The 22817-nt window shown below is 52.3% G+C and overlaps 2 protein-coding genes across 6 annotated transcripts; one reads left to right on the forward strand and one right to left on the reverse strand.

Moving 5' to 3' along the window:
• Positions 1–119: 119 nt before the first annotated feature.
• LOC108383760 (uncharacterized) lies at positions 120–7156 on the reverse strand. 2 transcript variants are annotated; one of them, XM_037026072.2, is made up of 2 exons: positions 5668–7156; positions 120–3426 (listed from the first exon to the last, which is right to left on the reverse strand). In XM_037026072.2, exon 2 carries the CDS (start codon positions 3365–3367, stop codon positions 2699–2701), a length of 669 nt encoding a protein of 222 aa, XP_036881967.1. In that variant the 5' UTR covers positions 3368–3426; positions 5668–7156; the 3' UTR covers positions 120–2698. The 2 variants fall into 2 exon arrangements, with proteins under 2 accessions (XP_036881967.1, XP_036881966.1); XM_037026071.2 differs by having other exon boundaries at positions 120–3429; positions 5668–7152.
• A 4543-nt stretch (positions 7157–11699) lies between these two features.
• LOC108383761 (centrosomal protein of 63 kDa-like) lies at positions 11700–13711 on the forward strand. Of its 4 annotated transcripts, XM_037026068.2 has the most exons (3): positions 11700–12449; positions 12588–12987; positions 13462–13711. In XM_037026068.2, the coding sequence occupies exons 1-3, from the start codon at positions 11713–11715 to the stop codon at positions 13522–13524; spliced, it is 1200 nt and encodes a 399-aa protein (XP_036881963.2). In that variant the 5' UTR covers positions 11700–11712; the 3' UTR covers positions 13525–13711. The 4 variants fall into 4 exon arrangements, with proteins under 4 accessions (XP_036881963.2, XP_073082817.1, XP_073082816.1 ...); XM_073226716.1 differs by having other exon boundaries at positions 11700–12987; XM_073226715.1 differs by having other exon boundaries at positions 12588–13711.
• Positions 13712–22817: the final 9106 nt, after the last annotated feature.

Raw genomic sequence — 22817 nt, forward strand, 5'->3', positions numbered from 1 at the left:
GAGCCACATCCAGGCAGGACCCGGGGCGCAAACTCCTATCCGGGCCGCGCGCTGCCCAGGAGCAGGGGCGGGAAGAAAGCGCTGATGGTGGGGGTGGGGGACAAATTTTGACCCGCCCAAGATGGGCCCTTTCGGCATATTTATTATTTTAAGCTCTAGTTTTAAGAAACTGCTGACACAGAGAAGCTCTAAAAACCTTTCAGTCGACGTTTCCTAAGAGACATTGGCATTTATAAGAAAGTCTCTTGAAAGGTGTCGGTGCAGGTCGGGACTTAATCTGCATAACCGGTCGGGTTTGCTGCACCTTTCCTGGTGACCTCCACAAGCCTTTGTCTTTGGCCAAAATGCTATCTGAGGTGACGGCTGCCGACCATTTCTTCGTTACTCATTTTCCTGGGTCCCTCCCATGTACACAATACACATTATTAAACTGTTTTCCTCCTGCTCATCTGTCTTGTACCAATTTAATGAGACCAGCCAGAAAACCTGGCCGAGGAGAGATGACCTTCCCGCCTGCCCCTCTGAGCGGCCGGCTGGGGAGTGCAGTGAGGCCCAGGTCTCAGCGTTTGGTCCTGTGCACGGCAAACACTCAGAACGGGCAGGCCGCCGCCGCACTCATGCAGCCGAGGCTGGTCTAGAGCAGTGGCCACCGCCGGATTTTAGGGCCACTTGTTCAGGGTGGGAGGTTGGAGGGGGCAACAGGTGGTAACAGGTGGTAACGCCACACCTTGCCACCCCACCCTCAGCCCAGGCACTGCGGTTTGACCACCGGCCTAATTCCAGGTCAGGCCTAATGTGGGAAGAAACAAAAATAGTAATAAAATGTTAACATTAGAGGGAAAAGGTCATTTTGGACCAGACTTCTCGGGTGGAGGGTGCAGGATGCCCTGGGCTGCAGACAGCAGGCGGGCACCCCAGCGCTCCCTCACTTCTGCCCAAACTGGCTACGGATTTGGAGGTTTCCACTTACTCTCACCATCCCCTCAGGTTTGAGAACTTGCTGGAATGACTCTTAGAACTCAGGAAAGAACTCTACTTATGGTTACAGTTTTCTTACAAAGGACAGGTTGGTGAGGCAAGACTTTATCTCTCAAAGGTTCTTCTGGTTGGTCTAAGAATGGACATGAGACAGATTAACAGGAGAAAACAAATTTAATTTTGTTTGTATGGGAACCCCATATACAAGAGAGCTTCCAAAACAGGTAAAATGAGGACTATATGCCATCCTGGCCTAAGGAACCGATGGGAGGCTTCAGAGGGGGCAGGGCACTGCCAGGGCAATGGAGAGCAGGCTTGTGATGTTTGCCCTGCGGTACACGTGGGTCACTCGGAAAAATGATCTCTGATAATGACTGTTACCCTGGAAAAGACTCCAACTAGGCTTTTCTAGGTATTTGGGCAAACGCTGCTGAACCCTGCAGGGTCTTAATTGCCTTTAGCTCAAACACGTCCACCTGACAAGCTCTGTCCCCAGCCCCGCACCCCTCCCCCCCAGGTGTGGGTTCACCAGGTGGCCCAAAGCCCAGACCCTCTAGTTGCCCTTTCCAGCTAGAGGTCTCACCAGCCCCTACCCTGGAACTGACCCGGGCCCACCTAGAGGCCCCTTTCGGCACACCCCCAGGAGGGGTCGACGGGCCACTGGAGTTAACAGAAGCTCCCCCAGCACTGGGTGTTTAAAGGGCTCCAGGATGCCCTCCCAGAAGCCGACAACAAAAGCCAACCGAATTCTTACTCTCCAGCAGACTGCGAGGCCAAGAGATTACTGTGCTGACCCATGATCAAGGTTCAGAAGACCCAGCACCCCATCTCCTCTTTCTCAGGAAGTGAACAGCAGCTTCCCGGGCACTGCGTATGGTCTGGGCATCCTGGACCCCGCCACCCCTCAGGTTCCCCACTCACGATCCGAGAATTGTAAGGACCACCACTTCGGTCCGCCAGCGGCCCTGGGCCCGGCCCCCAAAGAGCCGGCAGAAGCCTGCAGGGCCAGCATTCTGGGCTGGGCTGTTTCACCCCGTGATTTCCTTCTGGGGGCCTGGGACGAGACCAAGCCCCAGGAGGCTGCCAGAAGAAGCAAATGAGAGGGTGCCACTGCGGGTCTGACAAGGGGTCAGGGAGCCTCATCTTGATTCCTGGGTGTCTAGTTGACGGGGCAGCTCCTGGCGCCCAGCTGCCGAGGCGACCATCCTGGTCGTCCTAGGGTCGTGACCCTGGACCCCGGGCTCCCCACACAGGTGCTGACAGCACCAGGCAGGGGAGGTGCAAGGATTCCACGCACTTCCTCCGTCAAGCCCTGGAGCAGAGCCTGGACACACACAGCGCGGGGCGGACAAGGGCTATTTACCCACATGCACACAGGGGCCGAAAGGGAACCCGGGCCCCGTGGTCCCGCCTCCACTGGGCCGTTCTGAAGCAGCACACCGACCTCCTTGCCCCTCCTGCCCAGAGCAGGAGCCCGCGCGGGGAGGCGCAGCCAGGGGCCGAGTGCCGCAGACCCCTACACGCTCACGTCCAGCGTCCAAGGAAGGGGCATAGGAACTCCGAGGTTGGCAATAACAAGGCTCTCCGATACTCCTTTCAGAGGGGGGCATAATGAGGCCTCTAAAGAAGGCTCTGCAGCGGCCTCCCTGCCTCTAATCCCTCCCACCCGCCGTGTCTCCGCGGGGCCCGGCAAGGCGCCGCCCGCCGTTTGGGACGCGAATTAGCCGGTGTGCTGGCGCCGAGGCTGCGCTGGCGCCGCCTCCGCGTCGGGCGCCCCACCGAGCCGCGCCCGGGCACACGCGTGCGTCCCGCGGTGGCGCGCCAGGTGCGCGCACTTGCCGAAAGCCTTGCCGCAGCGCTCGCACACGAAGGGCCGCACGCCCGAGTGCACGCGTAGGTGCTGCGCCAGGTAGGGGCGCTGGGTGAAGGCCTTGCCGCACACGGCGCACGCGAAGGGCCGCTGGCCGGTGTGCAGGCGCTGGTGCCGCTGCAGCGCGCCGGGCGAGCCGAAGGCCCTGCCGCAGTCCCCGCAGCCGTGCGGCCTCTGCGGCCCGAGGGCCTTCCGGGGGCGCGCCGGGCGCGTGCTCGGGCTGCGCCTCTCGCCGCACTCGCTGCACCGGAGCGGCCCCTTCCCGGAGGGGATCCTCGGGTGGCTGAGCAGGTCCGAGCGCTGCCCGCCGCTCTTCCCGCAGACCGCGCAGCGCTGCGGGCTCCCCTCTGCGGTTTTCCCGGACTGACTGACAGGCCGGCTGCCCGTTCTCCCGAGCCCGTAACATCGGGGGCCTTCGTCCTCCACGATGGTCAGCTCCCCCAGGAGCGGCTCTTGGTCGTCGGCCGCGTCCTGCCTCCAGGCCTCTCGGGGCTCGGCGCGCTGAGAGACCTCCATCATGCCCTCTGGGGTTACTCTCCAGAAATGGCCCGGTTCTGGTGCCTCCAGCTAAGTGGCTCCTGCTGAAAGTTTGAAAATGCACCCATCATGCCACAGGGGTTCCAAAGAGGAAAAGAAAAAAAAAAACAACCCAGTTCTTGGGTGCGCCCCTTTTCCCAGATTATCATATCGATGTGCACAAGGGGCGCGCTGGGGGCGGAGCGCCAAATACGTTTATCCCAGTTCCACCTCCTAATGGCTCAGGGATTACGCGCCTCAGAGACCCGTTTATAAGTATGGACTTGAATTCCTGCCTCCCGGGTGGGTGCCGGGTTCAGACCAAATAAGGATTGCATGGGCCCCACCCCATGACCTTATCCAGACCCAGTCACCTCCCAAAGGCCCCGCCTTCAAACGCCATCACAGTGGCAATGAGGGGGTAGCGGGTACAAATATTCAGAGCCTCGGGGCCAGAACCCGCAGCTTGTACGAGCTGGAAGAGCGTCTCCAAGCGGCTTCCACAGGGAAATAGTCTTCCCCAGGCTGTTAGCTGATGTGAAGGGTTAACTAGACAAGACTGCACTAGTTTAGGTGAAAGGGTTAGTAACTGAATGAAGGAAACCGAAGGTGGGACAAAGACCTCGTGAGGCTTTAGGAATGAAACATTAATTAATGTTGAGCACAGCAGACCTTCACAGATGGTCTTATTTGTGTTTCTCAATCTTCCTACATATGAGTCTTTTGAGTTTTTAAAACAATGCCCTGGGCTACAACCAAGACAATCTGAACCCATCTCCAGAGGTGGGGCCAGCATAATATTTTTTTACAGCTCAAGTGTTTCTGGTGTACAACCAAGACTGAGAGCCATTGAATGTACAAAGTTTATTTTTGAAATGAAACTTCATTGTACTGCCCCCAAATGGCAAGCCAGTATCACTTGCCATAAAGATAGTCCTACCAATGAATACAATTAAAAATGATAGAACCTATGTATTAATTACCTTATCTGTGGTCATTATTTCACAATCTTTGTGTACGTATATATATAATTCATATGTATCTCTACATAAGTTGTACACATTAAACATGTATATTTTATTTGCCAATAAAAAATATATATATATAAATGATAGAACCTAATATAAGGGAGATTGGTAAGCATCAGAGCTGATACACCACGCTTATTCCCTAGCTATGGTTCAGAAACCCTGAGAGAACTGAAAAAAATAACTTCCTGGGCACACAATTCAGTGTTGCCAATGTCTTATGCCTTCAGGGATCACGAGGGGGCACTAACCGAGTTAGACTCTTATTTCAGAGACAGGCAAGGGAAACATGGCTAGGCCCAGTTTTGGCACACAATTGGAAAACCAAATACTGATAGGCAATGGTGAGGGTATATCTAAGACAGGAGGCCAAAGATACTGCACACGGAGAACGGAGGGTAAGTTTGGGGTGGGGGCGATGGAACACAGGACTGACTAAAGTTTTAGCACCTAAAGACCCCAAGTCGGCTGTGCGCCCCTTGTTATTCTACAGATGGGGCGACGTCGCACCAGACAGCTTTTTGCCCAAGGTCACCAAGCAAAGTCGAGGCAGTGCCTGGCCCAGAAGCTCAAGTCTTAAGTCCATCCCCATCATTTCCACTCGAGGAAACTCAGAACTCGTCAAGGACGAGGGCCGAGCAGGGTCACGCAGCAGTGGCCATGACAAGGACAGATTTCTGGAATCTCAGTGTCTCATCCCCAAAACCTATAGCATCCCTCAGGAAGAACAAAGTCATGGGCTGCGTGCTGAGAAGGGACGCGCTCATGAAACCCAGTGAGCCCAGTTTGCAGACCAACACACTGGGGGGGAGGGGCAGGGTATTTGTCCAAATCCTCAAAGATGGCTGTGGCACAAACACTTGGGTGGTCCTTGAGTGCGGGGCATTGTCCTAAGCCTCCTTAATCTTACGGGTTAAGTTCTATGTTCTTATTTTAGGTGGGGAAACTGAGGCACGGGGCATGTGTACCTCGCCCAGGGTCTCAGGGCTAGTAAGCAGCACAGAAAGAGCTCTAAAGATCATTGCACAAAAAGGAAATCGGGGCCTCGGCTCACGCTTCCCGAGGTTGCGGGCACGGAGTGGGCGGCCCAGAGAAGGGGGCGCGGCTCAAAACCCACGACCCTTTCAAATCTGCTCTCTCACCGCCCAGGGAAAGCTATGACGTCACAGGCGAGCGAGCAGAGTCATGACGTCACAGGCGAGGGAGCAGGGCTGTTACCAAGGAAACTGGAATCACCTTTGGAAATCCGGGAGGGGAAGCGGGCGGCGCACTCACCTCCCAGCACACTTCGGGGCCTGCACTTCTGGCCTTGGGAGCGAGCACGGGGCGCCTCCACGCGCAGGCTCGGCCTCCCCACAGCCCGACCTGCGATGCGACCCAGGTGACGGAAGCTCACGGACCCCTGGACTCCACCGACCGCGAATGAGCGTGGGGTTACCGCAATGCGCATGTGCATACTGACTGGTCCTTTAACGGAGCCGTGCGGCCTCTCCACCAATCGCAATCTTTCTGCCAGTTTGGCCCTGCCTCATTCGTCAAGCTTCCGGCGTCTCGCTGTCTCCAAGGCAACCCTCGGCGGAATGTCTGGGACAGAGAGGCCCAGAGACTTTTGGGCATTGTAGTCTCAAATGGACAGAGGAACGGGAGACGCACTTATTTCTAAATAGATTGTGATAAAAATGCCTGCATCCAGGCATGATTCGTGGGTAGGCAGCGCTTGCAAACGCTCTCACCGACCACTGTTTGCTGGGGAAACGACAGGGAAGGACGAGGGAGATGGCCCCCTGCCCCGGACTGGCCGGACCCACCCGGGATCGGCGGTGATCGCCCAGCCACAGCACCGCTGATGGGATGAGTAACATTCCTGCCCCAGGCGTTCGGCTTCCTTTAGCTGGCACCACTTGAGGTAGACGGTGGGGGTCTCTGAGCGCGCGGCGGCCACCATGGTAACCCTCCCGCTCGGCCTCCGCCCCTTGCGTGGTGAAGTCCCACGCCACGCCCAGCTAGGAGGCGGAGGGCGCATGCGCCTGGGATGGTGGGCGGGGCGTCCGGGGCGTCCGTTAGTGGTCGTGACGCCTGGAGCCCCGTCGGCCGGGGCCTGCTGTCTTCCAAGTGCCCAGAGACTTGGCTGGAATTCGTTCTCTCGTTTTGTTTGTTCATCTTTTGTTTCCAATCTGGCTGGACACCTAGACCCTCCGCTCCAGCCTGTCTTCGGCAAACAAGGTCACTGCCTGCTCGGGGCCCCGAGAACGGTGCAGTGCTGAGCGTTTATTCGCTCAGCAGGTCGTTACTCAACGCCTAGAAGGGCCAGTTGCCAGGGAGACAGTGGTGACCTAGCTGGGGGCCTGCCTGCGCGCTGTTTGGCGAGGAGAGGAAGAAAGTGAACCCATATTTGCCAACCTCAGCGACATTTGGGACTGAGTACTTGGGATGGTGGTCGTCCTGTGCACGTAGGATGCTGAGCCGCTTCCCTGGGCTCCGCCACTAGATGCCGGGAGCACCCCATACCGCCCGCCAGTCGTGACAACCCAAAATGTCTCCAGACGCTGCCAAATGTCCCTCGGGGTACACTGCCCTTAGTGGGAATCCCCAAATCTTTATGCAAAAGAGTAGACCTTGGAATGAATGAGTGAAATCTGGATCAGAAATCAGCTCTGCCACTATTGGAACTTGCTTGGGTGCAAGTCATCGGTTTTGTTGACTATAAAGTGGGCAGCATAATACAACGGCCTTATGGGTTTATTGCTAGGATTACATGACATCTATGAGTCTTGGCACCCTACACATTATTCTCAATGTTGGGTGAATGGAAGAACCGAGCATTCTACCATTTCAACAAGTATACAGTTTATTGTAGGAACAGTTTATTGTAGGAACAGCCTGGAAGAGAAGTGGGGAACGCCTGCATATGCTCACTCAGCTGCTCTCCAGGCCTATCTTCTCATGGCCCCTTCCAACCTCTGGGCAGACAGGTGTTATTCAAAGGACCCAATTCATTTGGCAGTGCTTCCTAGGAGGTGAGGCTACTCAGAAGATGGAGGACGCCTGAAGGTTGAGATGAAATGGAGCAGGGTGGCTAGAAAGAACCACAGGGATTGGTTCTAAGGGAAAAAAGAGAGAGGAATGTATTTGCATCAATTTGTGTGCTAGACCACTCTCCTCTCTCACTGTGCTCCCCCCGCCCGGTCCTTCCAACCCACCAGGCTGCTCCACCACCTGAAACAGCCCTGCATCTCAACAGGCGGGCTCCTCCCCAGCCCTTAGCACAAACGTCTCCTCTTCAGAGAGGGATTCTTCCTGCCACCGGTGGGAAGAAGCACGACCTCCAGTTCCTCTCGGGCAGCACCCCTCTGGCCTTCCAGGAAACTCATGTGGTTGCTAGTTTACCCCCGCCCCCACTACCCCACTAGAGGGCGCACTCCTGAGCACAGGGACCTCTTCTGAGGCAGCCGGGCAGTACCCCCAACACGGCTCACTGGAGCCCTGCAGGGCTGAGGCAAGGAGTGAATATAAAAGGTTTGCCCTGGGCACTGGAGTCCCAGTAGTAGGTCACATGGCCTTCTTGCTCCCAAAGGGCTCAGTCTAGTGTAGGGGTGCCCAGACTACAGCCCCAGGGTGACTCCAGCCTGTGCGCCATTTATATATATAAATTTTTTACTTGAGGTAAAGTCCACATAACATAAAATTCACCATTTAAGAATTTTAACCAATCCAGGTCCATCATAGAGTAGTTGCTAAATATATATATTATATATATATATTGAGTTCCTTAATAAATTAAACATGGAATCACCATACCTAGGTGTGCACCCAAGAGAATGAGAAGCAGGTGTTCAAACAAAAACTTGTACACAAATGTTCACAGCAGCACTAGTCACAACAGTCAATAGGTGGGAACACCCCAAAAGTCCTTCAGCTGATGAGTGGGAAAACAAAATGCGGCGCATTCACGCAGTGGGAAGCCAGTCAGCCACAAAGCAGGATGAGGCCCTGAGGGACCTAGAGAATGATGCCCGTGAGGGAAGCCGGACAGAAGGCCACATGGTGCCTGATTCTGGTGAGGCGAAACGGCCAGAACAGGCAGATCCAGAGAGGGAGGGAGACAGAGCTGACCAAAGGTCTCCAGGGGCTGGGGGGAGAGACTGCTTACGGGCCCAGGGGTTCCTTTTGGGGTGATGAATTCATAGATGGATGCCTCTGCTCTCCATGTGTAATGCTCTTGTTCGGCCGCCTTGAGTGGAAGCTTCCTGCCGCCTCCTGCCCCCTCTCCCTGCTGCTCTGCCAGCCCCCCTCTCACTGCTCCCCTGGTGAAGGGTGAGAACTCGGGGTCCCCGCACAGTCCTACAGTGGGAGTGTCCAGACCCACGTGGGGCTGGTTCCTACACCGACACCGGGCAGGGGGGCCCAGCCCTCCCAGCCAGCGGCGGGCAGACCCGGCCCCGCTGTGACGCACCTGCTGCCCAGATCTAGGCCACAGGGTGGCAGTGACCCTGGGGAGGCTGACGGAGGGGCGACGTGGAAAGAGAGAGAAATGGCAGGGGTGAGGACAGTCCGCGTCCTTCCTCCCCCCCTTCCTTCCTGCCGCCTCCTGCCCCCTCTCCCTGCTGCTCCGTCAGCGCCCCCCTCACTGCTCCCCTGGTCTGCACCATCTCCCGGCAGGTTCTCCTCCTCCGCAGGGGTGACAGTGTCCTCTGACCTGGGCTTCCTCAACCGCATCACTACTGACATTTTGACCTGAATGTCCTTTGTCATGGGGGCCTGTTCTGGGCACCGTAGGATGTGGGGTGGCCTCACTGGGCTTCCCCTACTAGGCGCCAGGAGCACCTTCCCCCCGTTTTGATGACTATGAACGTCCCCAGACACTGCTGAGCTCCCCCTGGGTGGCAAAGTCGCTCCATTTGGGAACCCCTGGTCTGACCGAGCTCAAGCACGGGGCTCAACTCCATGGCCCTTCATTCCTCGTCCCTCGCACCCATGCCATTTGCGCTTCTCCTTGTAGAACGGCTGCAAGGTCTCCCTGAGCTCCACTACCATCACCAGACACCCTGGCTGGGCCACCCAGACCCCCTTCTCTCAGTCTCCTTGCTTCCACTCTTGCCCTGATTCCAATTCACTGTCTGTGTGCAGCTTCCAGAACGATCCTCCCATGCCTCAGATCAGGTATCACCAATGGGCTCTACACCAACATAGAATAAAAATCTCCTCCTTGCCCTGGTCCACGGAGCCCCTTGGTGACCCGGAGTCCCTCTGCCCCCCTCAGCCCATGCAGATTTCCTTGGGTTCCTTGATGGCACACAGTGCATTTCTGCCTCCGGGTCTTTGCCTCTCATGTTCCCTACGCTCATGACGTGTCCCCTGGCGCGGCCCCTTTCTCTGGGACTTGTCCCACCACCCCTGCCATGCGAGCTCAGGGGCCTTGTGAGTCCTGTGCTGCTGAGTCCCCAGCATCTCACACAGACTTGCTACCCACATAAAGATTTGAGGAAGGAATGCATGGGAATGAGTGGCTACTGGCCGTTCTGCAAGTCATACTCACAGTGTCTGCTCTGGTACACACAGCGTTTCCTCTGCAGGAATGCCTCCCGCCATCCCCGCATCAGTGGCTAGTTCTGTCCACATGGAGTGGGGCGGCCTCTCTTTCAGGAGCCCCTCCATGAGCCCGTCCTTCCTCTGGGCTGGGGTAAGAGCTCCCCCTCCTTCACTGACGGCCCCCTGGCCCCCCTGAGGCCCCCACCCAGTGGTCCAGCCGTCTCTCTCCCTCTGTCCCTCTCCCTGCACCCTCCACCCTGAGGTCCCAGCTCCTTCTTACCCAGTCCCCTTTATTGTCGGACACAAACAGGAAGGTGACCATCATATAGGCGCATTTCAACACATTCCAGCTGTTCTTTCTCCTGGGCAGCTTCCTGGAGGGTGTGGTGGCTGGGGGGAGCTTTGCTGGGTAGAAGCCCTGGAAACGGCTTACCCCGAAGGCCCTCCCCGCCTAGAAATCTCCGCTCCCAGCCCAGAGCTCCCTTCTGACATCCGCCACCCCATCCCCATCAGCCTCCTGCACTGAAGTTTCTGTCTATTGCGGCAAGGTCCCCACCTGTCCTCTCCCTGGCCGAGGGGCTGGCCTTGCCAGCCAACCCCAAATTCCTGCTCAGCCTCCTGCCCCACGTCCCTCCCCGCTACCCACCCCGGAGGGTGAGAGCCCCTCAGGGCCTGCTTCTCAGTGGGTGGGCTCCTCCCTTCACACCCAGTGCTACGTGAATGTCTTTCTTACCACCCAATATTCCTCCTCTCTTCTTTTTTCATTTTGAATTTTTATGAAGATATTACACACAAAAACCTCAAAGTTTTACTAATAAACTGTGAAAATGAAATACAAAGTGGAGATTGGACTTAGAAATTTCCCTAGAGTATGGTAGACAAAACCATGAAAGCCATGGAAGCCAAAATTAAATGCAGCTTATTTGATTAAAAAAAAAAAACACGTTAGTTTGTGTAAATGTCTCTGATAATCGTAAAAGAAACATAAGTCATCTTCCTAAGAAACAGTATCAGACAGTCACGCGGAGGCAGTCCCCTCTCTGCAAGGACCCTCACTGTAAAGGGCAGACCACCTCCGGGTTGTCACTGTGTAAACCATCCTGCGACAGCCGTCACGTGCGAGCTTCAGGTCAGCTTTGGATTTGAAAGCTCCCGGCACACGAACCGTTCTTATGTGCATAATAAACTCCTACTAAACATTATTTTACTGACCTGGTGGTTTTCACTTTGCTACTCCTGGATTTTTGACAAAACATACCTGTCTAAACAGGCCCCTTTCTCCCGCACACACACACACAAAAAAACAACGTTGGGAAATACAAATAAAAAAGGGGGAGAAAATGTAATGTCCCTAGAGCATTAAGGGGGGTAAGTTTTTCTCTTTGTGGTTTCAACCCTTTTGGGTCAGTGTCCCTGGAAGTAATTTTCTCGATATTCATAACACGTGGGGTCTTCTCAGAACTTTAAGAATCCGTTGCCTGGAGGTGTCGGCGGAAAGCTCGGGGCCGCGCTCGGGGCGGCCCGGTAACGGCCAGGACGGCCGAGGGGCGGCGGGGTCCCGGTCCGGAGGCAGCCCTGGTGGCGGGGCCGCGGCCCGTGCGGCCCGTGCGCCCGGCTGCCCACCAGGCCCGCCGCGGCGGCAGATGTGGCCGCGCCCGGCGCGCAGCTCCGGCCGGAACGAAGGGGGTGGAGGCCTTGCTGGGAGGGACTCAGGATCGGGGACGCGACGGGGGACCGCTGACGTCCTGCGAGGCAGCACTGCGGGAGCTCCTGAGACGGCGGACGCGCGTGATGGAGGCTCGCCCGGCCCTCCGGGATCGGGAACTCAGAACTCTCCGCGGACAGCTCGGAGCACCGCATCGGCACGTGGAAGGGCACCAGGAGGTCCAGCACGAGATGGCCGCGCAGTACAAGCAGGAGCTGAAGAGACCGCATGGAGAACTGGGCAGACTGAAGAGAAGCTATGAAAAGCTACAGAAAAGGCGCATCAAAAATCACAGGGACAATCGGTCTGAAATTGAAAGGTTAACTGGAAAAATAGAGGAATTTCGTCAGAAATCACTGGACTGGGAGAAGCAGCGCTTGAGTTATCAGCAACAGGTGTCTTCTCTGGAGGCACAAAGGAAGGCTCTGGCTGAACGATCAGAGATAATTCGGGCTCAGCCTGCCGATCGGAAACAGAAATTAGAGCCCGTGGAACTGTCAAGACAGTCAGAAATTCAGCATCTGAGCAGTAGGCTGGAGCGAGCCCGGGACGCTGTCTGTGCCGGTGAGCTGGAGATGGAGCGCCTCACCACGAGGGTCAGTGACTTGCTTGGAACTAGTATGACTGTTATGCAAGAACAGCGGCAAAAAGAAGAAAAACTGAGGGAGTCTGAGAAACTTTTAGAGGTTTTGCAGGAAGAAAAAAGAAAATTGAAGGCAGCTCTTCAGTCACAAGAAAATTTCCACGAGGCAAGAATGCAAAAGAAAAAGCTACCAGCAAAATTAAAGGTGACTGACTCTCAGCACACAGTAGCGGCCATCAGGTCACTGGAGGAGCCTCAGGCAGAAAGGAGGTACGTGGGTCAAGGGCAGGAGGAGTCAGACGAGGCGCTTTCCCACCTGGATGTGACCCACAATACCAAAGAACTTCTGCAAGCAGAGGTGACTCGTCTAGAAAGCAGCTTGGAGTCTGTGAGCACAACATGTAAACAGCTGAGCCAAGAACTAATGGAAAAATATGAAGAATTGAAGAAAATGGAAGTATATAACAATGAGTACAGGGCAGAGATTAAGAAGCTGAAAGGGCAAATTTTACAGGCTGAGCAAAGTCACGGTTCTGTACTAGAAGGGATGAAGATGGAAGTCTCCCAGCTAACTCGGGAGTTACCCAAGCGAGATATCATGATCGCTTCTGCCAAAAGTTCTTCCTCTGACACGGAAAAGAGACTCAAAGCAGAGATACAAAAGGCAGAAGAAAAAGCAAAAGAGCGTAAGGAGGTTTTGGATCAGATGGAGTCACTCAAGCTAGAAAATCATCATCTTTCTGAAACAGTGATGAAATTGGAATTAGGTTTACATGAGGCAGAAGAGAATTCACTAGTAGACCTCCAGGAGGATTATATTGAGGCATTCAATAAATTAGTGTCTGAAAATCAACAACTACACAAAGATTTGATGGATAGCAAATCTAAGCTGGAGATTTCAACCCAGATGAGCAAAGAAAACTATGATAGGATCTTAAGACGCACACGCAGCAGAGCCCCTGAGTTCAAGGGTACAGAGTTGAAGCCACCCCATGGCCAGCACAGACCTGAGGGAATAAAGGCTGAGCTCTTCCGCACGGGTCTTCATTCTCCAGGAGAACAAGCGTCAGCTGGTATAGAGCCCATTTCCAGGGACCTCGGTCCCCAGAGTCCTCAAACCAGCCCTGACAGCTCCACCGTCTCTTCGCCTTCTGACTTTCTGTGTGACACGCACTCTTTGTCTGCAGGGCTAGATGCAAATGAAGCCAGTTTTTCTGACACTGTCTCTGAGAATATAAATGACCAAGAAGAGTTTATGTCTTCGTGTCCCTGGCCTGTATCTCCTCTTGGTTCAATGGCTGCAAGATTTTTGTAAGAGGAGGAACTGAGGTCTCATCATATTCTAGAGCGCCTGGATGCCCATATTGAGGAACTAAAAAGAGAGTGAAAAGACAGTAAAACAGTTCACCGTCTTGAAGTAGCCACTTAAAAAAAAAAATCACAAACTGGGAAATAAAAATAGACCCCAAAGAGTTACTGTCGTCTGAAGTAGCAGCTATTTAAAAGCATGAACATATAAAAATCATACTAAAACTTGTGAAGAAATCTGAAAAGCTTATACTTCTCTAAGGCATTTTCACTGCACTGCTTTGTTTGAAGGACTTTTCCCAGCAATAACTTGTAAGAATAAACCACTTTGCAAGGAAAAAAAAAAAATCTGTTGCCTGGTGGTTATTTTGGTCCGTACACAAAGTTCTTAGCCATTAACCCTTCAGAATTGCTTCGACTTCAGTTTGTCTTGCTTCTCTTCCTGAAATGCTAAGTTCACGTGTGGCTCCACTTCTCACTGGCCTCACATGCCGCCTGCTCTTTTCTGTACTTGCTGTACTTTTATCCACGGTGTTTTTCCTGGAATAAGTTCTTCTGACCTGCTTTCCAGCTCGCTAACGTTGCTTTCTGCTGTTACTCCCAACTATTGATTTCTTAATTTCACTTATATTTTTTCCAATTCCAGAATTTCCATTTGATTGAATGTGTTTTACAAATTATAATTCTCTGGTGAAATTATTCATCTATGTTTGTGAGCTTAATAGTCATAGCAATTTTGAAGGGCTTATCCCCGATATCTGGGTCACCTGATCTGGCTTCCTTTCTCTGGGTTTTCAGCCACACTTTTCTGTCACTCAGGACCTGCCTGCTAATTTCCACAGGGAAGAGGGGATTCAGCAAGCAAGGGAAGGGACTGGGTAAAAACAAGAATGTTTCCCACTCCCGCCTCCTCGTGCTGGGCCTCCCCAATCCCCAGGAGCAGCACAGAGGGGCGGAGTGGCCTGAAGGGCGGGCTGCCCGTCGGAAGGACATCCTCTCCGGTACTGAAGCCCTGCTCTCGGTTACCTGGCATCTTAAGGCTTTCTCGTAACCCTGACTGAAGGAACTCCCTGTCCTCAAGATGCTAAAGGGCACGGGTCCACAACTCACCTTCTTCCTTGCAGTCATTTGTTTCTTGTGAAAATGAAGAAAAAGGAGAAAGAAGAGGGAAAGAAGCAAGGAAGGAAGGAAGGAAGAGGAAAGGAAATCAGAAATGATCACTGAATCAAGGAGTGGACGGGGCCCAGATATAAACAGGGCTCTGAGCTTCAGATGAGAGGGGGGATGCAAGCTGCCTCCTGGCTGTCGCTTGACCCCAGGCACTCTCCTGCCTCAGGGCCTTTGCACGTGCTGTTTCCTCTGCCGGGAACACCTTTGCCCAGATGTGCACATGGCGGGCTCCTTCACCTCCTCTGAGTCTTTGCTGAACGTCACATCCCCTGATCGCCCTTTGAAGCCTCTTCAGCCTCTCGCACACTGCACTTCCCTCTCCCTACACGACGCATCACCATCCAACGCACGTTTAACCTACTTCTTATATTTTGTTTTCCTTCTCCTCTCATTAGAACACAAGTTCGATGCAGGCACAGATTCCTGTGTTTCGTTCCTTGCTATACCGCCAACCCCTAGGATAGGACTTAGCACGGAGTACCTAATATTAATTAGTATTTGTTGGGTGAATGAAAACAAAAGTTAAACATTTACAAAGCTCATGAGGTTGGTGATGATAGAGAATGGAAAGTGTGATGATATCTACGGTCTCTTTCAACGTTAAAAGAAGCTAATAACTCTATTTCTGTGCAAGGGAGCAAAAAACATATAGAGGGGCCAAGTAGGACAGTCACCACGTCCCACGTAACACCTGGAGGCTCAGCAGACCTAAGGGAAAGGACATACAAACTGCAAAAGGCAGATGCCTCCGGAACAGCAAGGTCACCAAGCTCACAGCTGAGAAGCCTGCTGGGTTCCAGGCGCCTAACCACACAGCCCCTCCCGGTTGTTTATGGGGGTCGTTTCATAAAGCTCTGTCCACGTTTCAAAATGCCTATGCCCTTGACCCAGCCGCTTTCCTTTCAGGGGTTTCTCTTACAGATATGTGTATGCAAACATGAGAAGAGCAAGAATTATGCAAGGATGTGACTCTGGTGGAAATATCCCAACCATTCTTTCTTCCTAATCAGAGCTCTCCACTGAGTGGCAAAAAAGGACGAGAGAAGGCAACTCTTTTGGTTGTGAGCCTCGATAGAAGGCAAAGATGGGGGTGGCTTGCTTTTACTAGACGAAGCCTGTGTACCAGGTCCCACCTTTGCTCAGAATCCCTTGAGGGGGTCTTAAGATCTGAAGGAACCGGACAGCAGCTGGCTGTGGGGATACGAAGTTGGAGTTCTCAGAGTTCTTACTTTTTTCTTCAGTTGCAACCGGAAGCAGAAGCATTAGCCATCTGGATCCCAACACGAGCAGGAAGCAGGGAGCAGAGAGAGGACTCGGCAGTAGACGCGGATCCCTGCGATGAGCAAAGCGATGGGAAGTGTCACTGGAGACAGACAATCAACCTGATGTTCGTGTCAATAAAGCTACTCAAATCCGTCCATCCAACCATCCATCCATTTATCCTTCCACCCGCTTATCCTTCCACCCAGCATCCATCCATCGTCTACCCGGCCAGCATTCATTCGGCACGCACTCTGGCCACTGGTGTATGCTTGGCCCCGGGGATGCCGGCGATTAGACTCAGCCCCCACTCTGTGGGCATTTGCAAGACAGCAGGGGGGAAGGCGCTCATACAGGAAAAAACACACTCCTCAAGCCCTGCTTGCGTGGAACCTGTGGCCTCGATGCCTTGAACACCATGTCGGCTCTTCAAACTTGGCACGTCCAGAAGAGAATTTATGGTCGCCACCCTCCCATCCATCAAAAAAATTACCTGTTATTTTTTGTTAATAAAATAAATGTCCATGAGTTCACGTTGACATAAATAAATACTTGAATAAATCAATAGAGCGAAAGGGTCAGCTCTTCCTCATAGAAGAAACCCAATCAGTCCACGTAGAAGGAGTAAGAAATAGAAAATCAGCATTGTGCAAATATTACAGCAATCACTTTTTTCAGGCAAGATCCATGATGGATGCTAAAACTGGTGGGCAAATGTCTGAGGAGGCACAGGGTACCTGCACAGTCTGCAGCCGCCAGCCCCAGGCTCTGTATTCACTCAGGACAAGAGTGGCTGACCAGTGGGGAAGCCTGGCAGACACCACCTTCAACACACGATCGAAGTTAATGTCCCACGTACGAAGGCACATGAATACCGCTCACAAAATGCGCAAACTCAAGCTGAGAGACTTCCGCAGGCGCTCGGACCCGGGCTCTTCAGTCATGAGGGACTGAGCAACGCAGACCAGTCGCGAGAGTACGGAGATGTGCTTCTCAGCGCCGTGTGGGACCCGCGCTGGGTCCTCAGACAGAAAAAGGACGTTTGTGGGAAAGCAAGTGAAATTCCAAAAAGGACTGCACATAGCTGGGGGTTTTGTACGGGCGCGAAGGTCTTGGTTTTGATCGCTGGGCTGTGGGGAGGTAAGATGGGAGCGTGAAGAGAAGTCAGTGGAGGGTGTCTGGGGACTCTGACTGTTTCGGTGGCTTCTTGTACATCTAGAATTACTTCAAAATAAAGCTGAAAAATCAGTTGCCCTACAGAACACTCCCATCTCAGTTAAGGGCAGCCTCTGTCTTCCAGCTGGGAAAGTCCAGCCTGCCACCCACCACTCAGTCTTGTAAACTCTTGCTCCTAAATGCCTCATCCGTCCCACTCGTCCCTGCCTCTTCCCGGTGGTGGCTTGCTGACCAGGGTCCTTGCTTCTGTTCTGGTTCCTACCCAATCTGTTCTCCACCCGGGACAACACTGATGGTTAACCACACACACACACGCACACATGCACACACGTGTGTGCACCCCTAAATATGACAGTCCCTTTAACAGCCCCCTGTTATGATACCCACATCCCTGACATGACGCACAAGACAGTGAGGCTGTCCCCACTTCCTCTGTGTTCTTATTCGGAACAATCCCCACCCCCAGGCCCCTCACCCTGTCCTTCATGTTCCAACACACTGGCCTCTTCCTCTCAGATCCATGAGGGAGCCCAGTGCTTTCCTGCCCCAGGACCTTTGCACATAGTGAGGCGATAGAAACTCAGCTTTGTGACAAGATCCAGGTCCTCTTCCCAACACACAGTGTCCTTACATTGAATAGGCCTGGGGTCTCCCTGCCATCCCACAACCAAAATAATGTTAACTGCCTGGTGGTACTCAGACACAGCCCCATCGATGACACACAGAATCCCATGGCCTGGAGACTCGTGATGCCCGTCGGCGTGATGAGGACAGTGAGGCTTGTTGAGATAATGTCTCCCCGCCAAAGTCAGAGTCCCTGATGAAACCAGGGTGCAGACACAAGTCTGTCTCCAAGGGCAGGGGCTGTGTGCCTGGGGCTCACCACACACCATCTCCACCAAGGGAAAGGAGAGCAAGGAGGAGCCTGGCTGGGCTTCCAGAGGTCTTGGGGGCCAGCTGCAGAGCCTGCCCAGCCACGGAGAAGTGAAGGGCAGACAGGTTGGTGCAGGCATTACCTGCTTGGGGGACCAGGCATCTGCCAGTCCCAGGAAGAGCGGGATCAGCAGGGGCGTCTTCAGAAATGGCCCCTGTCTGCACATCATGGCGCCAGGAACTGGGTGGGCTTCCTCCTCCCGGGACGAGCAGGGCTCCAGTACCCGCCATGCCCCCAAATCCCAAGGGCAGAGCCGGCCGCCCCCGCCTGCCCTCCAGCAGGCAAATGCCCAGACCTGAGCGCATTCCACCGGCTGCTTTTTCCCCCTGGCTTCTGCTTACTTATATGAAAGTGACATCTTAGAACAGTTCCACGCCCACCCTGAGGCCTGCCATCCCACGACCTGCAAGACAAATCCTGCTGGTCTTTGTATGGCCCACAAGCTCAGAGCGGTTTTTCACATTTTCAAATGGTTTTGGGGAAAAAGGACAAAAGAATAAGATTTCATAGAGCGTGAAAACCATATGGAATGCTAATTCCAGGGTCCACAGATGATGCTTTATCAGAAAACAGCCGCACCCGTTCATTTATCCCTGCCACCACCCCTCCATGATGGCTTCTGAGCTAGTGTCAAAGCTGAGTAGCTGTGACAGAGACCACGTGACCCATGAAGCCCCAAATACTTACTGTCGAGTCCTTCACAGAAAAAAGCCTATTGGGCAAGTCCTCAAAAAGTTTTGAGTTTCAGAAACAGCAAACGAATAGACAGCAAAGACGCCTGTCACGCTTCTGCTCAGAGAGAGAGGCTGCTTTTGCATTTTTGCGTGATTCCCTCCCAGAGATGTCTGCACTCACAGCCGCCAGCTCTGTGCCCTGATCCTGTCACTTACCCACTGTACGCCTCCTTTCCTTCTCTGTAAGGTGGGATAACGGTGTTTCCAATCTCACAGGATTGCTGAAAATGTTTATTGTGTATAAACCGGTAAAGCACACAGAACAGGGCACGTAGTCTCTCTCTCTCTGTGTATCTATATAAAAAAGAATGTGATAAATGTATACATCACATATCTGCCTACATTTAACATACGTGATATCTTATGCATATCTTAAGAAGCCATCATTTGGTGCCTGAAGCATTTAAATTGCTTTATTATTTACACACAATGTATACCAAACCTTTCTCCAAGGCTTCAGGTATTCACTAACCACAGAGTTTTGTGGGACTAACTGCATAACAAGAATGGAGTTTCCCTTTGGGGGGAGGAGGTGGGGGAACCAGGTGGGGGATTGAGAATGTGCTAAATGCCACCAAATTGCATTCTTTAATACACTTAATTCTATACTAGGTGAATTTTATTTCAGGTAAAACATTTTTAAGTGTGAAATAATACATTAAAACTCTACAAGTTAGCCAGAGACAGGTAAGATTCCTCAAGGGAGGAACAACCTAAGACAGGCACAGTCGCAGGGAGGCCATCAGGTGAGAAATTGGGGATCAACAGAGGTGAGGCTCAGAACCTCACCCCCCCTGTTTTGAGAGAAATCTTCTGCATCCGTGGATGTTTTATTGCCCTTGACTAGCTTGGATTAACACTTAAGTCTACAGGCACACACCTGATCATCTACATTTGCTCTCTTACAACACTAAACTATGTTTTCTACCTTTATTTAGCATCTACCTACCACTTCAGCATTTTATTAAAAATAATAATAATAAAGAGAGAAATGTATCCACATATAAATCAAGTATAAAAATCAAATGAATATTCATATTTGAACTGATTGTTTATAGTTCATGATGCGTGATCAAAACCGAAAGCCTCTGTGATGACTGCCCTTGTACTGTTCACCATGTAAGAACTTATTCACTATGTAAGAATTTGTTCACCATGTAAGAACTTGTTCGTTATGCTTCAGAAGATTGAAGACTGACGAGAACTAGGCTTGGGGTGGATTAATGATTGTGCATTGAGCATTGACCCCCCCCTATACAGAATTTTATTGTTGTTAACAACCATTTGATCAATAAATATGAGAGATGCCCTCTCAAAAAACAAACAAAAAAAAAGTACAGACTTTCAATTGTAAAATAAATAAGTAACTGGGATGTAATGTATAGGCGTAAGGAATATAGTCAAAATATTGTAACAACTTGGTATGGTGATAGTTGGTAGCTAGAATTATCATGTATATAAATGTTGAATCACTGTGTTGTACACCTGAAACTAATGTAATACTGTGTCAACTACCCTTCAATAAAAAATAAAAAAAAATCCTATAGCAGATCAATTTAAACCAGGTGCAATATATTCATATAAAAGCACAATATCAGGTCATTAAAATACTGTTATAAAATAAAATAAAGATACTCTACAGGTATTACTGAGTTGAAACAACAACAACAACAAAAAAAAAAAAACTACAAATAGCCATCACACAGCACCCGGTGTCACGTAAGGGGCAGGGCACCAGCACGGTGACGTGCACACTGAAACCAAGGTATAATCTGAGCCATTGGCAGGAACCTCCCAGCTCCCCACAGGGAAATTAATGAAACGTTCAGTCCTTCCAGCCCCTTCCTGGAGCAAACCCAGAGCTTAATGGTGGGACGGATGAGCATTCTGTCCCCGTCACAGGGGCCATTACTCCCACGAAGAGACGCCCAGGCAGGTGCCGCAGCCGCGGTGACCTGCACAGCCACCTGAACGCTTCTCTGACCTGGGCCACCTGCTTCCCTCTCCCAGCTTCCAGGGCATCCCCAGCCACTGGCTAGGTCCTGGGATTGGCTACCCTTTCCTGGGCTCCGGCTGGCTCTCCCATCAGGTTCCTCACACCTGCCCTGGATGCAGGATCCACTGGAGCCCCTTGTCCCCCACAGAACACCTGAGGGAGCAGTGTGTTCCTAAAGAAGGGACCTAAAGGTGCAATGGGAATGAGACAGTCAGAGAATCAGAAATGCATGGGGTCAAACCTCAGCTCCCCCGCCTCCTGCCTCTGTGGACATGGACAAATCACTTCTCTTGGCTCCTCAGTGTACTGAGAAATAAAAATGGGGACATCACAACAGCTAATCCTCTTTATTGACTATATGCCAGACTCTTTCTACATGCCTGGGCTCCTAGGAACTACTACACCCTGTGAGACAGGAACTGGTATCAGTGCCTCTTGGAAGAAAGTGTAAGGCCAACCCCAAATCACCCAGCTAGTAATCCGCCGGACTGGGACTCGGCACCAAGCGTCTGAATACTCGGAGCATGCCCTAAGCCAGCCCATCCAGCTCTGCAGTGATGGCACATCTCCCATCTGCACCGCCCACTACGGCAGTGGCCTGTGGCTCCTGAGCACTTCACATGAGGCTGCGGAGATGCAGTTTTAATTTTACTTTCAATTCACTCACTTAACTGTGACTAGCCCCATGTCCTAGAGGGCTATAGGAAGCACTGCTCTAAACCATTCCACTAGGCTGCCTCCACCCCACCAGGCTACCTGCCAGTGGGGTACCTGCCGGTGGGGCTGCCGTGAGCCTGAAGAGGCCACAGGAAAAGGCTTCCTGTGCACCAGGTGGCCCAGGTGTTGGGGATGCAATGTCTCCAGCCCAAAGGAGTTTATATTCTAGCAGGAAGACAAATACTAGCAGTAGCAAAAGATGAGACAAGAAGGTAAATGGTGTCACGTGGCAGAGGGCGATGGGCTGGCTGGCTGCTTTGGCAAGAGCTGTCAGGGAAGACCTCACTGAGGTGGTGCCGTGTTGGCAGCCGCGCTCAGAAAATAGCACCCAATGCAGGGCAGCCGGAAGGCCCCGAACTTCCTAATGACAAATCATCCCACACCACTAAACTACATGCTAATTGCGCCTTGGCATAAGGACCAATGAGACCCACCAAATTGTTATGCTAATAAGGCATATGGAGCCGCACCAACCAGGTCAGAGCATGAGAACTATATAAGCAAGCCTCTCCTTCCCCTCTAGGTCCTGCCCAACTCATTTGTTTCACAAAGAGCTGAAGAATAAAGCTTTCTGCAGAAGAATCCTGCTGTTGTTGCGTGCTGGCGAGGACGGGGCACGCGACAGTGCCGCAGGAGGGTACATCAGAACTGCTGATGATCAGGGGCAAGAAGAGCTTTGAAGCAGCTTGTGCAAAGGCCCTGCGGCAGAAAAAAGTGGGAAGGATTTGAGGGTCAGACAAGGAAGCCCGTGATTTCCCAACAGCCTCCAATGTTGCTTTTGTAGGATGCTCTGTCCATGATGCATCTTAGAAAAATTTGCACTGAAATTTTTTCAAAAAAATTTTTGCACAAAAATTTGCAAAACAGAAAGGGCAAAACTCCGTATAGTACCCCTTGTTTCTGCAAATCACAAATGAGCTAAATCAATCAGCATGATGCAGAAAAACAACTAAAATGGGGCGGAGAGGCCATTCAGGAAATGGGCCTGCACATGGCCCCAGTCTAGCTCAGAAGGCACGACTGCATTCCTGAGACCACCTTTATTATGGACTTACATGGACACTTGCCTGGCTGCAGCCATAGTAACCAGTCAGAAACTGGAAATGCACAAACTTCTCTGCCAGCTCTGATCATAAAACATTCAAAACACCTTATGTAAATGAATTAACTTCCCGCTGTTTACTTTGAAAAAACCCTGAACATTGTCAGCAATTCGGAGCACAAATCAGGTTGCTACCTCGATCTGTCCCCTGGGTTGTGATCCCCAAACAGCCAAATAAATGCAATGAATTGTTTTACAGCTTTGCCTTGTT

Source organism: Manis javanica, chromosome 17 (genome assembly GCF_040802235.1).
Source record: "Manis javanica isolate MJ-LG chromosome 17, MJ_LKY, whole genome shotgun sequence".
NCBI classification, from domain to species: domain Eukaryota; kingdom Metazoa; phylum Chordata; class Mammalia; order Pholidota; family Manidae; genus Manis; species Manis javanica.